The sequence below is a fragment of the Anguilla rostrata genome, chromosome 3 (genome assembly GCF_018555375.3).
Source record: "Anguilla rostrata isolate EN2019 chromosome 3, ASM1855537v3, whole genome shotgun sequence".
NCBI classification, from domain to species: Eukaryota; Metazoa; Chordata; class Actinopteri; order Anguilliformes; family Anguillidae; genus Anguilla; species Anguilla rostrata.
Genome location: NC_057935.1, coordinates 5,279,772 through 5,302,317, shown reverse-complemented (window position 1 = coordinate 5,302,317; position 22,546 = coordinate 5,279,772). Strand labels below are relative to the sequence as shown.

The 22,546-nt window shown below is 45.4% G+C and overlaps 2 protein-coding genes and 1 long non-coding RNA gene across 3 annotated transcripts; 1 reads left to right on the top strand and 2 right to left on the bottom strand.

Annotated features, from left to right (window-relative positions):
• Window positions 1-2,627: 2,627 nt before the first annotated feature.
• On the bottom strand, window positions 2,628-12,797 carry tm4sf5 (transmembrane 4 L six family member 5). Its single transcript, XM_064325645.1, has 6 exons — window positions 12,688-12,797; window positions 9,361-9,553; window positions 7,140-7,220; window positions 6,419-6,564; window positions 5,415-5,604; window positions 2,628-3,270 (listed from the first exon to the last, which is right to left on the bottom strand). Exons 2-6 carry the CDS (start codon window positions 9,532-9,534, stop codon window positions 3,253-3,255), a joined length of 609 nt encoding a protein of 202 aa, XP_064181715.1. The 5' UTR covers window positions 9,535-9,553; window positions 12,688-12,797; the 3' UTR covers window positions 2,628-3,252.
• On the top strand, window positions 6,145-6,959 carry LOC135249935 (uncharacterized). The gene is made up of 2 exons (XR_010328831.1): window positions 6,145-6,211; window positions 6,376-6,959. It is a non-coding gene; the product is annotated as an uncharacterized LOC135249935 (long non-coding RNA).
• A 905-nt stretch (window positions 12,798-13,702) lies between the features above and the next one.
• tmem88b (transmembrane protein 88 b) lies at window positions 13,703-20,922 on the bottom strand. Its single transcript, XM_064325644.1, has 3 exons — window positions 20,304-20,922; window positions 16,532-16,962; window positions 13,703-14,010 (listed from the first exon to the last, which is right to left on the bottom strand). Exons 2-3 carry the CDS (start codon window positions 16,952-16,954, stop codon window positions 13,711-13,713), a joined length of 723 nt encoding a protein of 240 aa, XP_064181714.1. The 5' UTR covers window positions 16,955-16,962; window positions 20,304-20,922; the 3' UTR covers window positions 13,703-13,710.
• Window positions 20,923-22,546: the final 1,624 nt, after the last annotated feature.

The following is a 22,546-nucleotide window of genomic DNA, read 5'->3' as shown; positions in this document are numbered from 1 at the left end:
TATATCCTCTCAAACACATTATTTAACAGCAGAAAACATGCACACGTTGTAAACAATTTGCTGTTTTATTACTTTCTCGTCGTCAATTCCATATAGGCTAATCGCAAAATGACAAGAATAGAACGAAAACTCGGACTTGCGTGAAAATGTAAATTAGTAGTGGTACAGCCACCGTTTGCTTTCCTTCGAAGTTACTGCTAGCCGAGCAGCGAAGTGTGCCCTCCAGATGCGAACCATGCACCATAAATGAGTCCATAGTCTTCCTGGTCTTTTCGTGGAATTGAAAAATGGCAGTAAAATTGAGTAAAATTACGGCAGTCTGAAAAAGCTAAAGGGAAGATTACTAGAATTAACCTGTTATTTGACCCGGATAAAAAGTGCGGAAGGTGATTTCCAGTTTGCTTGTACTGTATCACCAATGTAAATTATGCAGAACTACCGCATACCTCACATAACTGTATCAAACGTTTTGAGTCAATTACAACGGGCTAACAAAGAAAATCCGGAAGAAAATATTCAGCAACCGAATTAATCCGTTTGAATGTTTTGGTAGCCTACGTAATATGCTGTCCCAGCACGAATGCTTAGCATTTTATAAAACGAATACTAAAGCAAGAAAAGAACAGAAGAGCACACGTTATAATTCCAAGACGTTGACAGGCTATAACCAAAAGTAGGCTACTGCGCCGCATAACATACAAGTTTGATTTGTTATTATGAAAATTAATTGGTTTGCCGCTGCATATTTTCAAACATGGCGGGTAATGGCGGAAAATAAATACAACACAAATGCTACGAGTACTCGACCAATCAGAAATGTTCAGCGCTGCAAGCTCCACCCAAAAGGTTCCTGTACTTTCGGAAAGTACTCCCCCCGACCAGGAACGTTTTGGGGGTAAAACAAAGCCCCCAGAACTAAATTTAGACCCTAGTTCCTGCGGTGGAAACGCACTGAGTTCCTCAAAAGGTTCCTAGTTCCGGGGTATAGTTCCTGCGGTGGAAACGCGGCTTTAGTTGTCACAGCTGCTGTGCTTAGGCCTTCCACCAGGGGGTGCTATCAACCTCTGACCCGGAGGGGGACACACAGCCCAGCATGCTCAGGGTATTAGATTCCAGCCAGCTGCACTACAAGATCTGTCACACCGCATCAGATGTTGACCAGAGTCTGAGTGGTCATTGTGCACGCTAAGCTTTTCCAAAACAGTTTCAAGCCTCAAGACAATGACTTAGAACTGAACTGTCACTTGAGTTCTGCACAGATGAATTTAATTAATCTTAATAAACGTCTGAGCCTTTTTAATTAGTGTGAACAGCAATGTTATAAACATCGTTTCGATCCTCTGGCTGGACCTGTGCTTTGTGCGTGACCTCTGATTGGCTGACTGTGATCGGGCCCTTATTGTGCTTGACCCGATTGGTCAGGCATATCCTGTCGCTTCCTGAGAAGACGGGAACCAGCAGCACACGCATTCATCCATTTTGCGCCACCTGCAACACTGCTTATTTATGTCAATGAAGCAATATCCTCTCGCTGTGCTGTCTTTAGCTGTCCTTGGCCTGTGACCCTGTGATCTGAGCTCCATACAGGTACTCACAGGTACTCCACACAGGTACTCACCTGTGCTCACCGACGGCCTACAGGGCTCTATAGCATCGAGCCGGGCAGTGCCCAGGAGTCCATTTCCCTCCGCTGGTCTCCCCACTCTTGGTGTTTTTTTTTTTTGTTGTTTTTTTTTTTCGGCTCATTGAATTCCCTTTTCTTTTGTCGTTTTTGTGTGAGCCGGTTCTCTGGCGTTTCCATGGTGACGGCGACGCAGCGTCAAGTTCGGGTTTTTTGTAAAAAAAAAAAAAAAAAAGAGTTCACAGTGTTTTCTTTTTTGTTCTTTTGTTTTTTGGGTTCAAAGCTCTATTGAGGATAAAGTTGCTCGCTTTGTCACTGGATGTGGCTGTGGTGTGTTCGCTCCAGTAGGTATTGAAGGCAGAAGTGGGTCCCCTTTCTCTGTTTGGGTCTGTGAGGTACAGGTCGTAAGGGGCCAGGGTGAAGCCAGTACAGTTTCACACTGTTTGAGTCTGGGTGCCAATCAAATATGGAAAATAATTTAGTAATAAATAAAAGTAAACTTACTGGACGTATCCTAAGTAAAAAAGAAAATGAAATAAAACGTAATGTAAAATAAGAAAACAAGAAATTGAATTCTCGAGAATAACAATTAACTATATTTATTTATTTTAAATTTGTTTATTTTTCCCACTTACCAGTACACTATGGTTTAGTCACGGAGTTTTGAACCAACTTCAGTAATGCCAGTTGTTCAAATATAGCACATATAATGATTCATGTGTTTAAATTTATTGTAATGCTTTATTTCCATATCATATATAATGAAGTATATCAACATATAGGGTACGTATCACGTCCTGTACATTAATTAAGGCAGTTATATTCAATTCATTATTGTATCACTATTGTATATTTTACCACATATATGGTTTTTTTTTGTGTGAATGCACATTTGTTCCCCAATAGCACTCAGTGTTCTCTCCACTGTGCTGCAACATTGTATTGCACTGTTGCAAAAGCATATCAATTCAGAAAAGTGTGAACAACAAATTAGCAAGAGGCTGAATGAAATCAATCATTTTATTATGTGATACAACATTTGCATCAATCACTCTATCAACAGCGAGTCAGCGACCAAAACGTACAAATAAAGCAATAAAAATTACAAAATACATAGCAAAGTCCGGTGGGTCTTGTTATTATCTAAACGAGACCTTCCCTGTAATAATGGTTCCCTGTGTGCAAGTGCGATAGGACTGTGATTGTCTTTAAGATAGGACTTGCTACTGAATAAGTAAAAATAATAATAATAATAATAATAATAATAAGGCGAAATTCAATTTAATCGACTGGACAAAATAGCTAAACGGACAAGTGCAAAGAGCGGACTGGAAATGTCCTACAATGATTAGAAAAAGAGCAGTTCCACCACACAGACACACGTTTCAGTCATTTACCTGTGAGCTTTAACATTACTGCAGAAAGATTTTTTTTTTTTTCGGTGTAAGAAATAATAAACAGAAAAATATCCCCCCCCTACCCCCCCCCCCCAAACAAAAAAGATATATACGTAACCCCCAAGCTGTGAACAGGAGGGTCCTCCAGAAGTACTGGCAGCAGAGAAGAGGAACAGGAGCGCAGGGTGAAATAACGGGGCCTATGTTTTTAAATCTTAAATTCGTCTCTCTCTCTTACAATCCCCCGTCATCCTGGGAAAGAAAAAAACAAAAAATAAAATAAAAATTGGGATTGAGCGGTGACTCGTCATACCCCACCGCTCAAGGTTACAGCATTGTCTCATTTATCGATGACGCAAAATAACCGGCAAAATGATATTGTGCTCCTGCACCATTTCAACCGTTATAAACGCGTGCACTCATCAAATACGTTTTCCTCTATTCTCCATGCTACAAGCTTCAGTACACAGCTTGATACTGGAAGGCTAGTAACCAGAAACCTTTGGTTGCAGATGAAAACCCTTTGGGGGGGGGGGGGGGGGGTGTTGCAGGTCCTGAAAGGGTTGAGCCGCGTGGGACATCTAACATTAATTCTCTAATCCAGTACTGGTTGTGCTATGACTATTAATGACCTAATTCAGTACCGGTCTTCTGATTGGCTGTAGTAAGAATAATAATGACCTAATCCGGTACTGGTCTTCTGATTGGCTGTACCAAGAATGATAATGACCTATTCCAGTACTGGGTTTTGTTTTCTGGTTTTGTCTGCATGGCTCCATGTTTAACCCAGAATATCAAAATGAGCTATTAAGTCTGTTCTTCTGATGGTGCCACAGGCTGGACCAGGCCTGCCCAACCCTGTTCCTGGAGACCTACCGTCCTGCAGGTTTTCATTTCAACCCTAATTTGGCACACCTGATTTTACTAATGAGCAGCTCAATGAGATCAGTGGCTGTTGCAAGAGGTGTGTTCTGTTAGGGTTTGAATGAACACCAACAGGAAGGTAGATCTCCAGGAACTGGGTTGGGCAGCCCTACTCTAGCTGCTGAATGAGGTGTGCTCTTTTAGGGTTGGAATGAACACCAACAGGGCGGTAGATTTCCAGGAATAGGGTTGGGCAGCCCTACACTAGCTACTGAATGAGGTGTGTTCTGTTAGGATTGGATAAAAAAACAACAACAGGGCGGTAGATTTCCAGGAACAGGGTTGGGCAGCCCTGCTCTAGCTGTTGAATGAGGTGTGCTCGGTTAGGGTCGGACAGAAAACCAACAGGACGATAGATCTCCAGATACAGGGTTTGGTAGTTTTGGGGTAGGCTGTCTACGTGACAAATAACCCGAACTAAAGGTATAGTTGGAAAATGTCCTCTTGGTGTTCAGAGAAGAATTTTGCAAAGCAAATAGAACAGGAACAGACTTTGATACAACCATCGCACTGTAGGTCCAGAGACACTAGTCCACAGTTTAATATTCAACTTCCCATTGATTTTCCCCCCTTAATAACTGCTGGAAAGACACCCTAAAGATTAAATGTTACTAAATATTATATTGCTTCATTTAGGCACTTTACAGTACAGTGATGTGGTCTAACCTTTTTATTTTGTTTTTTGTTTTTTTAAGCTCAGTGTTTGTGGAAATCCAGTAAGGGACCATGATAATGCACAAATACTTCTGGACATCGTAACAGGTATTCATAGCCATGAACACATTTAGGTCCAGTTCACACAGTAAAGCATGGGCTAGGTCAGAGAGTAACGTTAAGTCAAACTAGGAGGCAAGACAGCGAGCTGAAAACATCTAGCTAGATAACGATACAGGAGGTAGACCGTTGCTTGACGGGTCAGAGGGTTGCCGTTCAACCCTGGGTTATGTCGTTCCTGAGAAAGAACAAAATGAGGCAACCTTAACGCCTGGTGAGATAGGAGCATTGCAATTGTAGCGCTTTGGATAAAGCGCTAATAAATGGTCAAATGGTAATCTGCATAACATACAATCAGGCATTCCCAGTCGCTTTGACTCAGGTCGACAACATTTCACATAGCATGTTACATTGTTCCTTTACGCTGGATATAACTGAACAATTGAGTGTGTACCTGTGTAATGAGTATCAGGCAGTGTCCTTACGAATCAACCTACGACCTTTGGTTACAAGTCTGTCCCTAACACTGAAGGACTGATTTATATAGCGCTTTTATCCAAAGCGCTTTACAATTGATGCCTCTCATTCGCCAGAGCAGTTAGGGGTTAGGTGTCTTGCTCGAGGACACTTCGACACGCCCAGGGCGGGGTTTGAACCGGCAACCCTCCGACTGCCAGACGATCGGTCTTACCGCCTGAGCTACGTCGCCCCTAAATGTAATAATGTAGCGTCTGGAAACCGTGATGTCGTCGACGTACCTTGTCTTTGCTGCTGCGGCAGTCCCCGCCCAGGCACCCCAGGCAGCCGTTGAGCACCTGAATGGCGCACAGCACCATCTGTATGAGGCCGAGCCCCAGTATGATGGAGAACAGGACGATGTGCCACAGCACGATGTTATCCGGCTTCTGGCACTCCGTCCACAGCTCCTCGTTCACCAGGTAGCTCTCGCTGTCGGGAGACGATCGCGAAGTTGAGGTTTTCGGTGTGCGCGAGTGTGTCGGGTCGGGCGGGAGAAGAACGCCACGAGCAAGCGGGGCTAGTATCTTTTCGGCGTGCTGCCCCGGTGAACGTTCGCTCTCGATTTCAGTTTGGTTCAACACGACTGGTGCCAACGAAACGCGTGTTGTTTTGCATCGAGGGAACTTTTAGCTCTCAAAAAGTTTCTCATTTCAAAATTTCAGGGTGGGCGGGTAGACAACATACATTTAGGGTTTTTTTTTCTTTTTTTTGGGGGGGGGGGCATTACCATCAATATATGGGGGAAAATTTGATGCTTTTCTATCAAATGCAAAAACATCAAATGGCGTTTTCCTGCTGCTGCCGCAGTGGTATTGTCACACTGTAAAGGCATTTGATTATTAGGTGCTGTATTTTGACAGAGCAGGGTTATTTTGTCCACTGCTTTTATCATAGCCCACAGAAAGGCTTCACATTGTGTACGGCAGCGCCATCTGCAGGCAACTCTGAGTAGTGTGGTCCTCCTGTATTTTCGGCTTAATGTAACAGGTTGCTGCTACGAGCCACTGAAAAACTCGTGACTGTCTTCTCAACAAAGGTAAGCGCGTTTACGCATAATTTCCTCTCGGGAAATGACGACACGACACGTTTACTCTTAATATATGTGTCAATATATGTTATGATATGCATCTCCATGTCAACCAAAGTAGATGTTTATGGCTCTGAGGTATAGTAAAGATTTATGTGTGTTTATTAATGCAGCGAGAAAGAAGAGGATTGAGCTGTTTCAGGTGGCTGGTCTTACTTTTTGGCGAGATTCTCGAATGGGTAATTCCACTCCCCGGACGCAACTTGACATTTTGGACCGATGGCCAGGGCGGCCGACGAAACGCTCGTGCTGTAGATCGCGCCCACCAGACCGAACGCCGAGGAGAACACGGAGTTCAGCATCTGCAGCGAGCACACACACAAGCACAGACAATCACGCTCACGCGTGTGACCCGTCAGGCTTTTTACGTTTCCTCCCCCAAAAATCTCCACATAAATGGCAAATACGCAACCAACAGTCACGTCACAGCGATTACTGGTGCTTTGTTTGTGAGTCTACACCACAATACAGTAATAATAAATAAATAAATAAATACAGCTCAAGGTGGTAACATTTGGCAATTGACTCATGGACAAAACAAATAGTATGTTTGTTGTGAATTAAATATGTTGGGGGGGGAAATCATCATTTACAATCAGTAATCACTCGCTCTGCTACTTGGTACAATGGAATGTATTTATTAAAAACACACCATACAATATTGAATATATGTAAGTGAATAAACTAGTAAACAATATGCAGTCACGTTTATTTAGCGTCCGGTTTCTTTACGTTTTTAGTGAGTAAGAACAATCTGCCTGGTTCAAAAGATACTCGATTCAGCCTGTCCTTATCCCTTACAGTGCATGAGCATAGGCAAAGTGGGGAGGTGGGTCAGTTGGTCTTTGCAGTTCCAGAACTGCGAGGACTCACTCACTCGGCAACGGTTTCCACAACAACCGGTTCCACAGCAACCTTTTCCCCCTGCTCTGATAGCTGAGCAGCTGGGACACAGCATCTGAAAGGCAGAGAGACCGTCGCGTTATCCCTGTGGGGCCTAATGGCACAGCTCCAAGCAAGTGTCCTCACAAGTATAGCAGTGTGGGAAAAAGTCCCTTCTTTGTAGTTTAAACTTTGAAACGATTCCTATGTCTATTCATGGCTATGGATTTTGTTAGTTTCCAATCACACGGGAACAGTCGAGAGTGGTGAGAGTCGTCCTTAAGTTGAGTTGCAGTTTTCCAAAGAAATGTGTTACCAAAAAATCGAATGATGGCCATATTTAGTCAAATTCTGTATTCCAGTTGTTAGTGTGCGAACGCTTTCCAAAAATGCTGGTAGGCGTAGTTTCAATAAACTGAGTACAGAAGCTGGTGGGCGGTTCTTGTTCTAGAGAATCATGCAATGCTGGTTGCGGTGGATGCGTGCGTACATGTACGCGGTTTGTGTGAGCTGTGAGCGCGTGCAGAAATAGACCCGTCTCCACCCTGAGTCTGCAAAAGAGACGTTTTGGCTGCGGTGATTTTATTTTATTTTTTTTTAAACCATAGATGCCCTTTGGTTGCGACCCCCCACCCCCACCCCCGGTCCACCAGCCACACCCCCTTCGGTCCGTGGTCACATTCTCCCCCTAAAGGTGTTCTAGCAGAGGAAAGGGCCAGGCCTGATTTTGAGCATACCATTCCTCTCCCACCCACCCAAAAACAAAAAAAAAACTTTTTTTAAAGTAAGTGCTACACCCATCATGTCCTTGCACTTTGGAGCAAACACTTAATTATTAAGGCTTAACAGAGATAAGATAAGATAAGACACCACATGTGCCAGTGCACTTGAATTGTGAACCCTGGAACAGACACACTTTGCCACAGTGCAGTCTGTCCACATGTGCAGGGGAAACCCCCTGTGTGCAGATATGGGGGAACCAGAAAGATACACTCCCCCCCCCCCCCTCAAAAAAAAAGCTCCCATCACATCTGTGCAGCAAAAGTATTTATCATAACTATTTAATCCTGGAAATGGCAGGAACTGAATGTGCAAAAGGAAAAAATAAATATTAAATGAATATGTAAAACCTATCGAATATACGGATGCCTCCATTACTAATGCTGTACTGCTCCCTTTACTCCGTTCAACTGCAACACAGCGGCTGAAGTGAGCTCCATTTACTGGAAGCGTGTGACGTGTTTTTGAACTGCCAGGAAGGTGTCTGTCTCACACCATGCCTAGTCTCTGCTCCCCCTGGGTGGGTTGAGCTGAGAGATGGTGTGTGCGTTACGCGTAACCAGCGGTAGTTGGAGTCGGAATTCAAGGTCCCACCGAGCAGAGCCTTTTCTTCCCGTGTTTACCATTTAAAGGAGTAAAAAGCTTACAAGTGCGTGTTTAGAATGTTCTTGACCGAACATTCCGGTCGGTGCTGATGTAACAATCGTGGCCGGTGACTGAGAGCGACGGGGTTCTAGAACACTGAGTTCGAATTGTGGGAAGAAAAAAAAAAACAGTTCAAAAAACATTCCGCTCTTCAGTGGGCTAAGGTTCCATCTCTTGAGCAAAAGCAGCTAGCCTCAGAATAGCCACATGTATTTCTGACTCCAAGTTAGCGCACCACCACACTTGTGAAGCTGTGGACAATGGGCGTTATCCACATTTTCAGAAGTTGGGTAGTTCATCTCTGGGTTGAAGCCAGTCTCACTGTTGCAATCATATGATCTATGTTAGTTAAATGAGTCATTTTGCCTTTTCAAACTGTTACACTGGCTTTCTGACCAACAGCCTTGACATTAATTTCAGTAACACGACAGATCCAGTGTATGAGTTTTACTGTATTTTTTTAAAAATTGACCTTTAAACAAGCCTTTCAAAAAAAAAAAAAAAAAAAAACTAAACAGAGCAAGCTCTGGCAGAAAAGTGAAGTTGTTCCTTGTTTATCCAGCCCGTGTTTTTGAATATATTAACACTGAACTTTTAGAAGTGAGTACACGCCTTTATGCAGTACACACAAATATATACACAAATACACACGCACATCAGCCAGAATCTTAGGAGCTGCTCCATATCCCACAAAAACACAACCCCCCACCCAACCACCCACCCGCCCCCCCACTCCCCCAGCCCCCCAGCTGCGACGGCGCGGGACGTGGTGTCGGGGGTGCGATACTCACGAAGAGACCGCCTCCGATGAGGCCCCCCATGAGCCAGACCTGCAGGCCGATGTTGCCGCTGTCCAGCGGCTGGGCGTTGGGGAAGAAGAGCAGCACGTTGGCGATCATGCAGGCGAAGGCCGTGGGCAGCAGGATGAGGCCCACCAGCCGGGAACACTTCCCCGTACAGCACATGGCGGCGGCGGCTGTCCGACTGAAAGGACGGGCGGGCGAGCGGGACAGACAGAGAGAGAGACAGACGGAGAGACAGACAGACGGAGAGATGGACGAACGGAAGGGTTGGAGTCAGCAGAACCGTTGATCCGCAGTGAAGGCTGCTGTGACGTCAAAGGAGAAGCTCGATCGCGGATTTGTTGTTGTATGTCGCTGAAGAAGTTGTTTCTGCCCTTTTTTCCGTCAGTCTTTTAATTGATATTATTTTTATTTATTTATTTATTTTTGGCCTGCTGACTAAAATCCCCCTTTTCTTTTCCTTTCTTCCGGTGTTCTTTTGCCGTCTGTCTCACTCCCTCACTCTATCCCTCTCTTCTTGCCAAGAGCTCAGCCAGCCTTTGTCCAGCAGATGGACTGAATCACACGGAATTATGGGATGCTCTTTAGTACCCAGGACCAATGTACCTTGCTGATATTTGAACCATTTATGGTTTGTTTGAACAAAAAAAAAAAAAAAATAGGGAGGGGGGAGGGGAAGGACTTTAAGCCAATGGTTATAGGACAGCCCAGTCATGTTTGTGAGGCCGATCGATCTTTACATGGGGAAGCTGGCGTATCTGGGGAAGATAACATTGACATAAGCCAGATCGACCCTGCTTGTCAGACATTATTATCACCTGCGCTTTGGCACCCATTTCTTTTTCCCTCTTCCCTGTTACACCCCGTGTGTTTTTTTAATTTTTTTTTTTTTATGAGTGCAGCCTTTTATTTCAGCTGTAATAACTACGGCTTATGAGGCTTATGATAATATTATCTTATCGGTGTTTAATGCAACGTGCAGGCCCTGCATCTGTCATGTGCTTTGCAGATGGACCAGAGTCCCTATACCAAAAAAAAAAGCATGAAAGAACATACACTTCCAAGTGAAACACAGCCAATATATTGCTCAATAACACTGGGGTTTTAAAAAATAAATAAACACACACCTTGATGAGTGGGTGTTTCAGTGACAATATAACTAATCTCTAGGCCTGGTCTAGACTCTTCTCTTGCCCCCCCCCCCAACCCCCAACCAACTGAATCTCCACCTACCAACATTCCCCTCCCACCAGTGACGGGAGGCTCTCTCCAGTTTCCATGACAAACTGAAAACTCGTCTTTTCAGGCAACACCTCAGCCTCAGCTCCGCTAGCCATAGCACCTGTCCATCCTGACCTGTACACCAGGCAAATACTCGCCCTCTGTGCTCTTCACTATGCCCAACTTGGACACTACTGGCTGTCTTGCAATTACGATTAACTCCTTAGTTTCTTGCTTTGTATTGAGTTAGATATCTGCTCTGCCCTTTGCTTAGCGCTAGGCATATATATGTATACTCCGTGGTCTAATCTGGAATGGCAGTGCACAAAAAAAAAAAAAAAAAAAGATCCACTTCGCATGGCACTCGGAAGTTAATCATTGACCCTGCCAGTGTTTAATGTTCTCTGCTGAAGCTGTAGTACATTGTAAATTGGTCGGGTTAAGAGCATCTGGTGAATACCACTTTGTAATTTTTTAAAACTTATTTTGTATTTGTATATGTTTCATGAATGGGCGCCATGGGTCAGGCGGCTGCTATGAAATGACTGGAGACTGATCTTTTGGTGTGGACTCCACTCAGAGTTGTTTAGAAGAGTTTTGACGCCGTCAGTCCTGAAATGGAGTCTGTACGTGGGCAGGGTTAAGTCAGCCAGGCCTCTCGACCACCCGTCCGGGGACTGTGATTGGACCGCGCATTTTCGTTTCACGTTTAACACGATTGGTTGGATATGTACAGCACGTGCTCTGCATCCGGGTTTAGGATTTGGGATGCGACGTTTGTGTGAAAAACGCGCGACGTTCAATGGGAAAGTATAAAAGCTGTGAGCGTGGTGTGCAATAGGCTACGCCAGTGCCTTGTTTTCCGACTGTTTGTGGAATGTAATGCAGTGTGGTACGAAATAAACGCGGTCATTACGCAAAGCAATGCACTGGAGAGGAAATATAAATCGTGGGACGCGCATCTTATTCGACAAACAATGCGGAAACTCCGCCGAAACATTTATCCGACAGGCCGAATAGTGGGCGGAGGCCCCTTGCAAATCTCTTCGAGGTAAATTTGCGTACGTGCCGCAAGTTTGTTGTCACGTGCTGATATTCTGGTGGGTTGAAGCACCCGTCACTCGAATTGTGAACGCCACGCCTGGCGAGTGAAAGACGCAGTTGACCAGTAGAGGGGGAAAAAATCGGTCTTGAGTTTAATTCTAGAGTGTGAATGATGCTTAAATGGCAGTTCGTTGCTGATAAACGAGGTAAATGTCAATCTATTGTTGATGTGGGTTTTTTTTCAGTTAACATCAACAACTTGAAAGGTAATTAATTTTGTTACTTGCTTCTCACCTGTGTACCAGTACCTGAAAACAATAACACATTTGTGATCAGGTGACTAGATTTGATGGTTTTGAGTGAATTATTTTTCTGTCCATTTCCAGATCGTCCTTATTCTGCAGCTGATGAATGCTATTTGACCGATGTAGGCCTGCACTTTGTGTGATCACACAAGCTTACCAAAGGATGTGGTTTTCAGCACCTTTTCTTTTCTCATATGAATCCGCAATGAAGTCCTACTTAGACTACTTTCAAAAAAGATGTCAATCATTGTGCATAACTAAATATAGTTAGAATGCCGGAAAACATCATAACATTACATTACGTTACATTACAGGCTACTTTAAAAAGAAATGTCAATCATTGTGCATAACTAAATATAGTTAAAATGCCGGAAAACATAATTTTGCCCCCATCCACTGCATTACATTACATTACATTACATTACGTTACATTAGTCATTTGGCAGACGCTCTTATCCAGAGCGACGTACAACACAGTGTATAACCATAACCAGGAACAAGTGTGTTGAAAACCCCAGAGAGAAGTACCGTTCCAAGCGCAGGGAACAACCGCATAGTTCAACTTGGACCCTGTGGGTTAAACTGATTAACACTAACACAACGAGAACAGCAAGAACGCAGTCCGTGCAAAAATACAAGCACTAGCTAAGACGAGTACTACTGTGGGTGCTACTATGGAGGTTGTGTGCGCTGCCCATTGAAAAGAATTCGGAGCCACACACAGTGTATGCTTAATGATGTGTACCTCAGACAGCAGTGGAAAGGTTGGCTCCGTGTCTTCCTTTGAGTGGGTCCTGGTGCTCTGTCCCGTGACCAGCGCCTTCTCTCTCTGTGATGCCTGTAGCAGCAATGTGCCTTTCCCTCACATCCTCTCTCTCTCTCTCTCTCTCTCTCACTCACTCACTCACACCTACCTGCCTATACTAAAATAGTCATTATAGCTTGTGCACACAGCACAATGGTCATGCTGATTCAGAGTTTAAATCAATAACCTACAACCAGGTATGCAAGCTCAACCCCAGATTGATTTTTATATATAAATATAATTTTTTATTATTATTATTATTATTATTATTATTATTATTATTGTTATTTTAATGGTTTAATTTTTGCTTGTTTAGCTTATCTGGGTCATAGAGCACATACTGCTAGCACCTTGGAAATGCCTTCATTTCACATCCAAAAAAAAAAACCACACCAGCAGGTTATTTTGGAAAATAATCTTTTTAAAATGACGACACAAAAAGTACAAAGCAAAATGATTACAGGTATAAATGTTAAAAAAAAAAAAAAAAAAGGTATTTTAGGAATGACATTTTATTCCCCGTCTTAAAAGGTACATGTATATATATGTCATTTATACTTTTAAGAATATTGTGTGTGGTTTGTCAGATGTCAACAATCCATCCATTGTTTGTGTGTATATTGCGACATATATAAAAACAGTATACACTGCACATACATACAGTTAAGTATATATTTTGTTTACAGAAATACTTCCTCTGATCCTTCCAGTTTTCACTGCTGCTTTGGTATTACTTTGGAAGTGTGATTCAAGGCACTCTCCTAACACCCTGGCCCCCTTCCCTCAAACCAACCGAATCTGGATATATCAACTTACCCCCCCCCCCCCGAACCCCCCCTGAACCAACCTGAATCTCCATCTATCAATTTACCCCCCCCCCCCAAATACCCACCCATTCCCTTCCTACAACTCGTTTTGTATTGCCCCGCATCATCCCCAACCTTTCACCCCCCCCCCACCCGCTCAGACCCACACCTTGCTCTTGCCCATGGCCTTGACCACGGCGCTCTCTGGCGCCCCCCGGTGGCCGCAGCAGGCGCCGGCGAGGCCGCGGTGGCGGGCGGCGGGCAGGTTCTTGTAGACGGCGCGGCTGTAGGGGATGAAGCAGAGGCCCAGCTGCAGGTGGCGGGCCAGGCGGCAGTACGCGGCCAGCGCCAGCACCAGCAGGGGCGTGACCAGCAGGAAGCCCACCACCAGCAGCGCCACGCAGCCGCCATCGCTCAGCAGGTCCGAGCACAGCTCCGCCGTACCGTGGGGGCGTACCTGGGGGGCGAGGGGGAGGGGGAGGACAGGAGAGAGGGGGTGAGAGAAAGAGGAGGGGCAGGTGAAAGAGGAGGCGGGGAAAGAGGAGGGGGAGGAAGAGGAGGAGAGGTGGGGGGAGAAAGAGGAGGAGAAGTGGGGGGACAAAGAGGAGAGGTGAGGGAAGAAAGGGAGGGGAGAAAGAAGGGGGGAGGAAGAGGAGGAGAGGTGGGGGAAGAAAGAGGAAGGGTGGGAGAAAGAAAGAGGAGGGGGAAAGAAAGAAAGAAAGGCGTGAGCATCGAGTGCACATTATTATTCTTTGATATAATGAGCCAGCAGCCCAACCGCCCCTCATGTTAGACAGTGGAGTCTGAGGGAAGCTGAGCTTGTTTTGTGTGTGACTGTGAGACCTGAGGGGAAAATGTGGGTGCTGCTAAATCTGGGCCACCAGGGGGCGCACTTTCCTGAAAACCAAGAGCTTCGGTCTGATGACGAGTGCACAGACGTGCTGTGGGAGTTGATCTTCTGATGTTAAAGATCCTGTACAAGCACTTTTTTTCTTGCATTCTCTTGGATTCATCTAGACAAAAACTGCATGCTTACATTTTTCCAAAAAATTTTTAAAAATTCCTTTCGGTGTGAACTATGTCATTTCTAAACGCTAGTGTCTAACATGGCCTGTCCGTTCCAGGTAGATTTTGGCTTCAGGTTCACTTTTGGTTTGCCGTCCTAAAAGAGTTGCCCATTTGGTTAAAATGGGAAATTCTGTGTTTATTTACACAATATACGTGGTCTCCAAATTACCAATATCACATCCTCCTATAGCAAGCAGTGTTGCTTTCGGGATAAAAAAAAAAATCAACTAATTTAATATCCTAGTATTTTCTTTCTTTTGATATTTTAATGTGTAATTTGACTATTAAAATATTATGATTTTGATTGCACAAGTATTTTAATCCCAGAGCTGTAGGTCCTGTGACTTTCTTTTTTTTGGGGGGGGGGGGGTTCCCTGTGCCAATCTGGGTACCTAATCACCCCCTCCCCCCAAAGTCCTGCCTTCAGTTGATAGATCACACCAGCCCCTCCAATTCCTTACTCACCTGGAATCCCCCTTTTTGACTCAGCAAACGGCAGAGTTCTCAGTTGGCCTGTCTGTTAAAACTAAAAGCTGGTGAATACTGTGGTCAGTTAAGCTGCCTCACTGTTTCATTCCACTTTTTTGGTTTTTCGTGGGTTCTGCTGACCAATCTGGACTCGGGAATGGCCGAGGAGATGGGAAGGGGTTGGGGCTGATCATCCTGGTGTGACGGATCTGATAGCGGGGGGGGGGGGGATAGGGGGGCGGATGGACTGGCGAAGGAGATGGGAAGGAGGAGGGGGGAGGGGGGGCATGACCTGGCTGTTCTGGAATGCGTTTCGGAGGTGAGGACGGATGGACACAGAGCAGACACGCTGGGCAGGAATGCTTGCCTTTAACGCACAGCTACACGCATACCTTGATGCACACGCACACACGCACACACACATTTGCGCATGTGCTTATACATCCCTGAATGTTAACGAAGTGCAATATCACACAGTTTCTGTTTGTTTTGAATGGCCGAAAATGAGAAGAAATTCCAGCACGAATAGCAAGAAAAAAAGGGGAGAAAAATTTGAAAAGAAAATGCAGCCCTTGTGACTTTATCTTTATCTCTTCCCCTTCACTCTTTTCCTCTCTCCGCCCTTCTTTGTTTTTTTCTGCTTTTCTCTCCTCAGTAAAATGGAGGACTTAATCCTCCGTAAGCCGGTCACATCAGGTAACGTGATCGGCTCCCAAACGGGGAAGAATCCCGTCACGAATTTAACGGCTAACGGCTGTAATTAGCGCTTTCGGGCTAAGGAAGAGGACATCAGGAATGTCCCAGAGCCCGGCTCCCTGACCTCCAGTGACCCTGTTGGTGGGTGGGTTGGGGTAGGGGGGGTGGGGGCAGGCGGGGTCGGGGGTGTAGTGTCCTAGAGCAGAACAAGAGAAGCTGGTGTGTGTGAGTGTGCGTGTGCGTGTGCGTGTGCGTGAGGTGAGTGATCCTGAAATATAGAAGTCGGCCTGGGTCCTATTCTACAGAGATAAAAGCGTGTGTGTGTGTGTGTGTGTGTGTGGGTATAAGTGTGTTTGGGGGTGGGGAAAGTGAGGGTTAATCTGGGGGTTAACCTCACCATGCCCCCCCCCCCCTCCCAAAAATCTCCTGACCTCTTCATGTTACTTTTCTCTCCACAGCTGTGAGCAAAGGCCCAAATTCAGTCTTTGTCTTAAGCCTTGTCTTACAGTCACAACCTGTTTACTTTACAGCCGGAGCCTGATTGGTTTAGCGTGGGTTAAATATTTATGGTTGGGTTCTGCAGCCTCTTGATGTCCTCCCTAACTTCACTACCTTTCCCTCTTCCTTCCTCTCTTCATCTTTTACTTTTCCTCCCTTGTACACAAAACACACAGGCAAACCACCCAACCACAAGCACAACACACACAACAACACACACACAAAAACACAAACACAGCGGTCACTACCGTGGAGTGGCACAGGAACCCGAACACCACCATGACGATGGCGGGCGTGAGGATGAGGCCGAAGACCAGGCCGGCCAGGCAGGCGTTGATGGCGGCGATGACCAGGTTCTGCGCAGTCACCAGCACCGAGCAGGCCCAGCAGTCCAGCGACCCCCGCAGCTCCAGCGGCGCGTCCCCCCCCCCACCGCCGTCCGCCGCAGAGTAAGGGGGGGGCACCACCACCACCGCCCCCCCTCCCAACCCCCCCATCGGGGTCCCCTCGGGGATGGTGGAAACCACGGAGTTGGCGAGGTGGAGCTGGGAGTTGGCTTGATGGTGCGGGTGGTGCTGGTGGTGCTGGTGGAATTGGAGTCCTGGGTCCTCCACCAGGTCATGGAGGTGGTGTGGGGGTGAACCCTTCTCCAGGGTGCCGGTCAAACTCATGCCGAGCTCTAGAAGGAGGAGCCAAGCATTCCCATTGGTCATAATCAATGCTACCATCCAACACGCATTTATGTGCTTTAATATTCTGAATTGTCCTGTGTGTGCATGTCTCTACCTCTCTCGTTCCCTATTCTTCCTGTCTGTCTACGCTGTCCTGTCTAATAGTTCTGAAAAGGCCATAAGACATATGTTTTAAACAAAACATACATGGCCCTTGAGGCCTGTAGCACTGCTGGTGTTCCTTCCTTCCCTCTAATCAGGGCTAATTTGGGAACAGCAGGTGAGTTTAAATCTCTGGTGAGTTAATAAATCAATTCGCTCATCAGGGAGTAAAGAAAACTGGCAGTAGGCCTACTACTGGCCTCAAGGGTCAGGTTTGAGTATCCCTGTTGTATTCTGTGGACTCCCGGGTGAAATCATTGGGCCCTAATTACTGAAAGCGTGGAAACTAAAATTGATTTTTCATATTGAGTGCTGTCGGCAAAACAAGGGAGCCTTAGCTGGAAATGTTTTCAAGGAAGGTTTTATTTTTGTTTTTTTACACAAAGAAATGTGTCAATGTGTGGAACAGCTTGTCAGGTTGTGTAGGAAGAGCAGAGATCCTTGTGTTCTCAGTATTCCAGGAACCCATTTTCGATGACAGGACTATAGCCAGAAGGCATCCACCAATTACAATGTGCCTTGTTCCGTTTGCTGTTACCAGTGCACTCTGTGATTGGTGGAGAGCTGATGATCTTAATACGCTGTCCCTACAGTATTTCATTGTCTCTGTTCTTACCCAAGGGTAGAACATACATTGCCTGGTTCTTGAGACTAAGTGACCTTGTTTGAAACCATTTGACGAGTAAGTTTTTTGGAATATTTTTCTTTATTTATTTTTTATTTGAAGTGTTTTGGAACTCCATTGCTTTCAGTCACCAGTAGTGACTGTTACATCAGCATTAGAATGTTCAGTTAAGGACATTCTAATCACATATTTTTGACCTTATACCTTGAAGGGTTTTAATGTGCGTAGTTTGTTGACTGCAGTTAGGGTTCTCTACACTGCAATGGACTGTGGGTGATGTAGTTTTAGGGTCCAAGGGCTTGTTGTCCAACATTGAACCTGGGGCAGGTCTTGGGTTTACTCTTTGAATTTTTAATGCGTGTATATTTTTTTCTCTCTTTTTTTGTTGTTGTTCTTTTGCGGTCCAGTCAGTGGCATAATTGCTTGTGAAGTTCATAGCAATGCTTTGATTTTGTTATTTATCTCCAACGGCAATCGGCCGCTCCAGAGTACACTTCATAAACGGAACTTTTTAATGATTCATCTTGAAAGTCGATCACCCGAGGGAACGTTGATAGCGACGTGAAAAAAAACGAGTGTGAGGCAGCATGAAAGGGTGGAACATGAGAGGAAGATAAGTCAGATAGATGATGAAAAGACTTTTGAAAAAGAATTTTGCAATCAAAGATAATAGATAGAGGTGCTGTGACATCAGAAGGAATAGCTGATGAGTTCAATCAAGTCAAGGCCAGACAGCTTTATCGAAAATGTAAAATTAATTTAATAACATTTTCCTGCAATTGTGATTTAAATGAAATCCAAAATGTTTTTTTTTTTTTAATTGACAATGCCATTTAACAGGATTGTTAAATGTTCAAAGACTGAATTTTTTTTAACCTCCCCTGATTTTTTTCTTTCCCAGTGAAAGAACCAGAACCAGTAAGACATGGAAAACTGGTGATAGTGTATTTTTTTAAAAAGTGGCATGTAACAGATTTTTTTAAGGAATAATTGGATTTGTGAAAACTTGTAGGCCGTATTGACATTAAGAACAGTTGAGTTAAGTGACAGTAAAGGTGTTAAAAATGCAACCATTATGAAATAATTTCAGTAATCTAAACCAAGACACAATGTTAAGGAATCATATATTCTTGTATATGTAAGAATCTTCTTATCCACCAATGCCATACTGTTAGCATCGTGTCTGACAGCTGTACTAACTAGTAAACGAAAAACATCAAAAGTTGACAGCTCCCTTATCTGTGAACTCCCTCATCGTAGCTCTCCCATTTCACACTCAGTGAAAAAAATCTCTTTTGCGCTCTGCGAACACGAGAAGTGCAGAATGCTAACGCAATGCCCTAATGTAGATCCCGCTGTCGCTTGTCATCGGTAATATTTATTTCCTAAAATAACAGTCTGTCCATGAAATATCATGTTGTGGTAGGAGGCAGACCCGTGTCCCGAGTGTTAATTCCCTGGCGATGAACTATATTAGGACCCAGTTAACTCAAGTGGAACGGCACAGACCAAAGGCCCATTGTTCAGAATGTTTTTAGACATTAATTAATTTTTTTTTTTTGAAAAAGATTCTAGATTCCTTTGTCTGTTAGTTTCCGTCGTTGGAAAGGTACTATGGGTAGCAGCAGGAAGTGGCTAATGAGGATGAGAGCGAATGTGCCAGAACAATAGGCCGAGGGTCAGCTGCCAGATTCTCAGAGATTCAAACTCGGCCGCCGTGTCTCCGGGCATGACACATCTCCCTGCTGAACGCTGACTACAAGGACGAGCCCCACCCCCCAAAAAAAACCGCAGTTTGCAGCCACCGGTACTGATGGATTTTTGCTGTCGGGAAATACAGTCACAGCGCACAATGGTGTATGTACACATGAAGGGGTTGTGCTGTTTCTGTTGGACAGGCTGGAGAGGCTGCCCATTAAAAGACTAGGAAAGTTCAGTGGTTACCCACAGAACTGAGAGTGACGCCCCTGAATATCCCGCACCCCCCCCTCCCCCAAGTGAAATACTTGCTCATTTCACAAATTTTAAACATCACCATGTATACCATATATATAAACATGCATATATATCAGGGTTGAAATCAATAGAGGAAAATATATATATATATTATATTTTATATTATAAATATAAAATGTATTTATATTTCCTAAATTGAATGATTTGAAATTGGATTGACCCCAACCCTGATATAGTACTTCTACTACTGCTGCTGCTGCTAATAATAATAATAATAATAATATGGACATATGAATACTTTTTTTAAAATTCCTTACCAAGCAAGTTTTTTTTATTGTGACACAGCAAGTAAATATGTGCCTCGCTGTACTTAAAACAGTCACACCCACACTCAAGCCACAATTGCAAATATCAGTAATACTCAGAAATACTCGGTAATGTTCGTACCGTTTGCCGTGCTGCTGATTCTGTGAGAACGTTGTGAATTACACTGATAGAACGCTATCATTATTATTATTATTATTATTATTATTATTATTATTATTGATATAACGCGTGGCTGCTCTGTCTGGTGAGAAGCCCGTAGCAGGGCGCGCTTCCCCTCACCTTTTAATCACCCGCGGGTCTGGGACAGACCTCCTCGCTGCTCTCCTCCTGATCCTCCCGTTGGCCTTTCTCCTCCTTCCCGCGGCGGTTCCTTCTCTCCTGGTGCGAGGAGGGGAGTTTTCGCCTCCCTCCTACGGGGTCAGCTCTCCGTTCGGGGGGGAGAGAGGGAGAGAGGGAGAGAGTGGCGGGCGGCTCGGTGTCGATGCGGTTTCTCCGCTGTCCCCGACCGTCTTTCTCGGGCTGCTTCCTCTCCCCTCCTCTCCTCCGGCCCTCTCCGTTGGGGCTGGAGCGCGTTTTTCCGCCCGGTGGGGGCAGCGGGGTCAGCAGGAGAGAGAGAGCGAGCGAGCGCGGGGGTAACGAGGCGCGGAGTGTCGTAGTTTTCGGACTGGGCCTCTGGCTTTCTTCTTCCCCTGCGCCGCAGACGGCAGTGGTGAGGTTGGCTCCGTGTCTTCCTTTAAGAGGGTCCTGGTGCTCTGTCCCGTGACCGGCGCCTTCTCTCTCTCTCCGTGTCAGAGTTTTCTGTGGAAGCTCCTCTTGATATAATCCCCTCTCCTTCCCTGCAATGGCCTGTGGCAGCAACGTGCCTTTACCTCACAGTCACTCGCTCTCACTCTCTCTCTCTTTCTCTTTCCTTCCTCCACTACTATGTACCTTCCCTTGTGTGCCCCCCTCCTGGTTAGGGCGGGGGTGTGGTGGATATGTGTGCCAGAAAGGGGGGGGTTGGGGGTTTAGGGGAGGGGGGGGGGTGGGTTGGCGTCTGATAACTTGAGGGGGAGAGAGTGTTTATTTAAAGAGCCGAGGCTTTTGGGTGTAATGACCGGGGGTTGCGGTGGTGCGGGGGCCAGTTGGGGGGGGGCGGGCGGCGGTGGTGGCCGCGTACACCATCCCTCAACACTTTCAAAGAATAACAACCTTTTCTTTAGAGTAAATCAGGATGTGGGTTAGAAAATTGTCAGAAGTAATGTAATGGGGGGCGGGGGGATGGGGTGGGGGGGGTGAGAGACGTATAGACAAAGTTTATTTAAAGCCTGTTTCAACAAACAAGGTTGGCTGGCGAAGCCTGCCTCGTGCACTCCGAAAGAGGACGGTTAAAATGTTAAAAAGTCCGCTCAAATAAGCATAAAAGGGTTGTGCTGGATTGTGCCCATTTTATATTTATTTTTTTTTAGGCGGTTGGCTCAGGCGAATTTGATATCACCAGTTGCGACCTTCTGCCCCGTCAGAATGCAGCGGCAGTTTAAACTGACAGGACACGACTCTTGGGGTAAGGGGGGAGGGGGTGGGTGGCAGTGTGAGGATGGGGAGAGGGTGGGGGGGGGGGTGGGGGTTACTGGCGGGAGAATACAAAGATTTGTAAAGGGGGGAGGGTGGATGGAGTTTTGGGGTGAGGGTAGTGGTGGTGTTGGGGGAAGGGATCTTCTGAAAATGTCATGGGATTTTAGGGAGGGGTCGAGATCTATCAGAAAGTGCCCAGATTGAGGAAAAATAAGAGATAGATAGATGGATAGTGGGGGGAGTACTTTTCTTTCAAAAGGGTTTTTTCCTTTCATGATGAAACACAGAGTACTCCTAATCATGGGTTAGAATGCGGAGAGAGAGAGGGAGGAAGAAATGGAGGGAGAGAAAGAAGTTGCGGTGGGGGTGGGGGGGGGGGGGACTGGGGGAGTAGGGGGTTCCAAACTGATAAGAAAGCAGTTGGGGGTTCAGTTCACAGGCCAACAATTTAATTCTGATTTGTTCTTCTCTCCTCTCCTCCGGAGCTGGAGTCTGTTTATTTATTCAGTCTCCCCCCCCTGGGCAGGGCACACACACATCAGGTACATTCTGTCCTGTCCACAGGCTGAGGGACCGGGGACTCCTAGCGCCAGAGGGAGATCAGGATGACAAGATGGCGAACGGAGAGAAGGAGGGGATAAACTCCAAGGCCTTTTTCATTTGTAATAGGAGAGTAACATGAGGGATATTTGGGCTATTTGCTTTTATGTGTGGTTTCAGACCATTTTAATGAGCTTCTTTAGTTTGCCATGATGCTTGATGAAAGAACAGCATAGATGCTATTCTTGTAATTTTGCTCATTACTGTCCTTGTTAAATTATAGTTAAGTCAATTCATAAGTGCTCCAGTGAGCACCTTTTTGGTGCAACTTATAGTAATTTATCTTCCCTTTGGTTTGTTTAACGAAATGTAAACGATTCAGGAAATGAATTGTGTTTGCTGTCATTGTTCGAATCCTTAGTGTGCTG

Bases quoted from the DNA above. Each gene is read 5' to 3' on its own strand.
- tm4sf5 (XM_064325645.1), bottom strand. From the start codon at position 9,534: ATGTGCTGTACGGGGAAGTGTTCCCGGCTGGTGGGCCTCATCCTGCTG. The intron at 6,565-7,139 runs GTGAGTGAGTCC...TGCTCGCTGCAG, and splicing joins GTTGTGGAAACCGTTGCCGA to ATGCTGAACTCCGTGTTCTC. The intron at 5,605-6,418 runs GTAAGACCAGCC...GTCTCCCGACAG, and splicing joins TTCGAGAATCTCGCCAAAAA to CGAGAGCTACCTGGTGAACG.
- tmem88b (XM_064325644.1), bottom strand. From the start codon at position 16,954: ATGAGTTTGACCGGCACCCTGGAGAAGGGTTCACCCCCACACCACCTC. The intron at 14,011-16,531 runs GTAGTGACCGCT...CTCGCCCCCCAG, and splicing joins GGTTCCTGTGCCACTCCACG to GTACGCCCCCACGGTACGGC.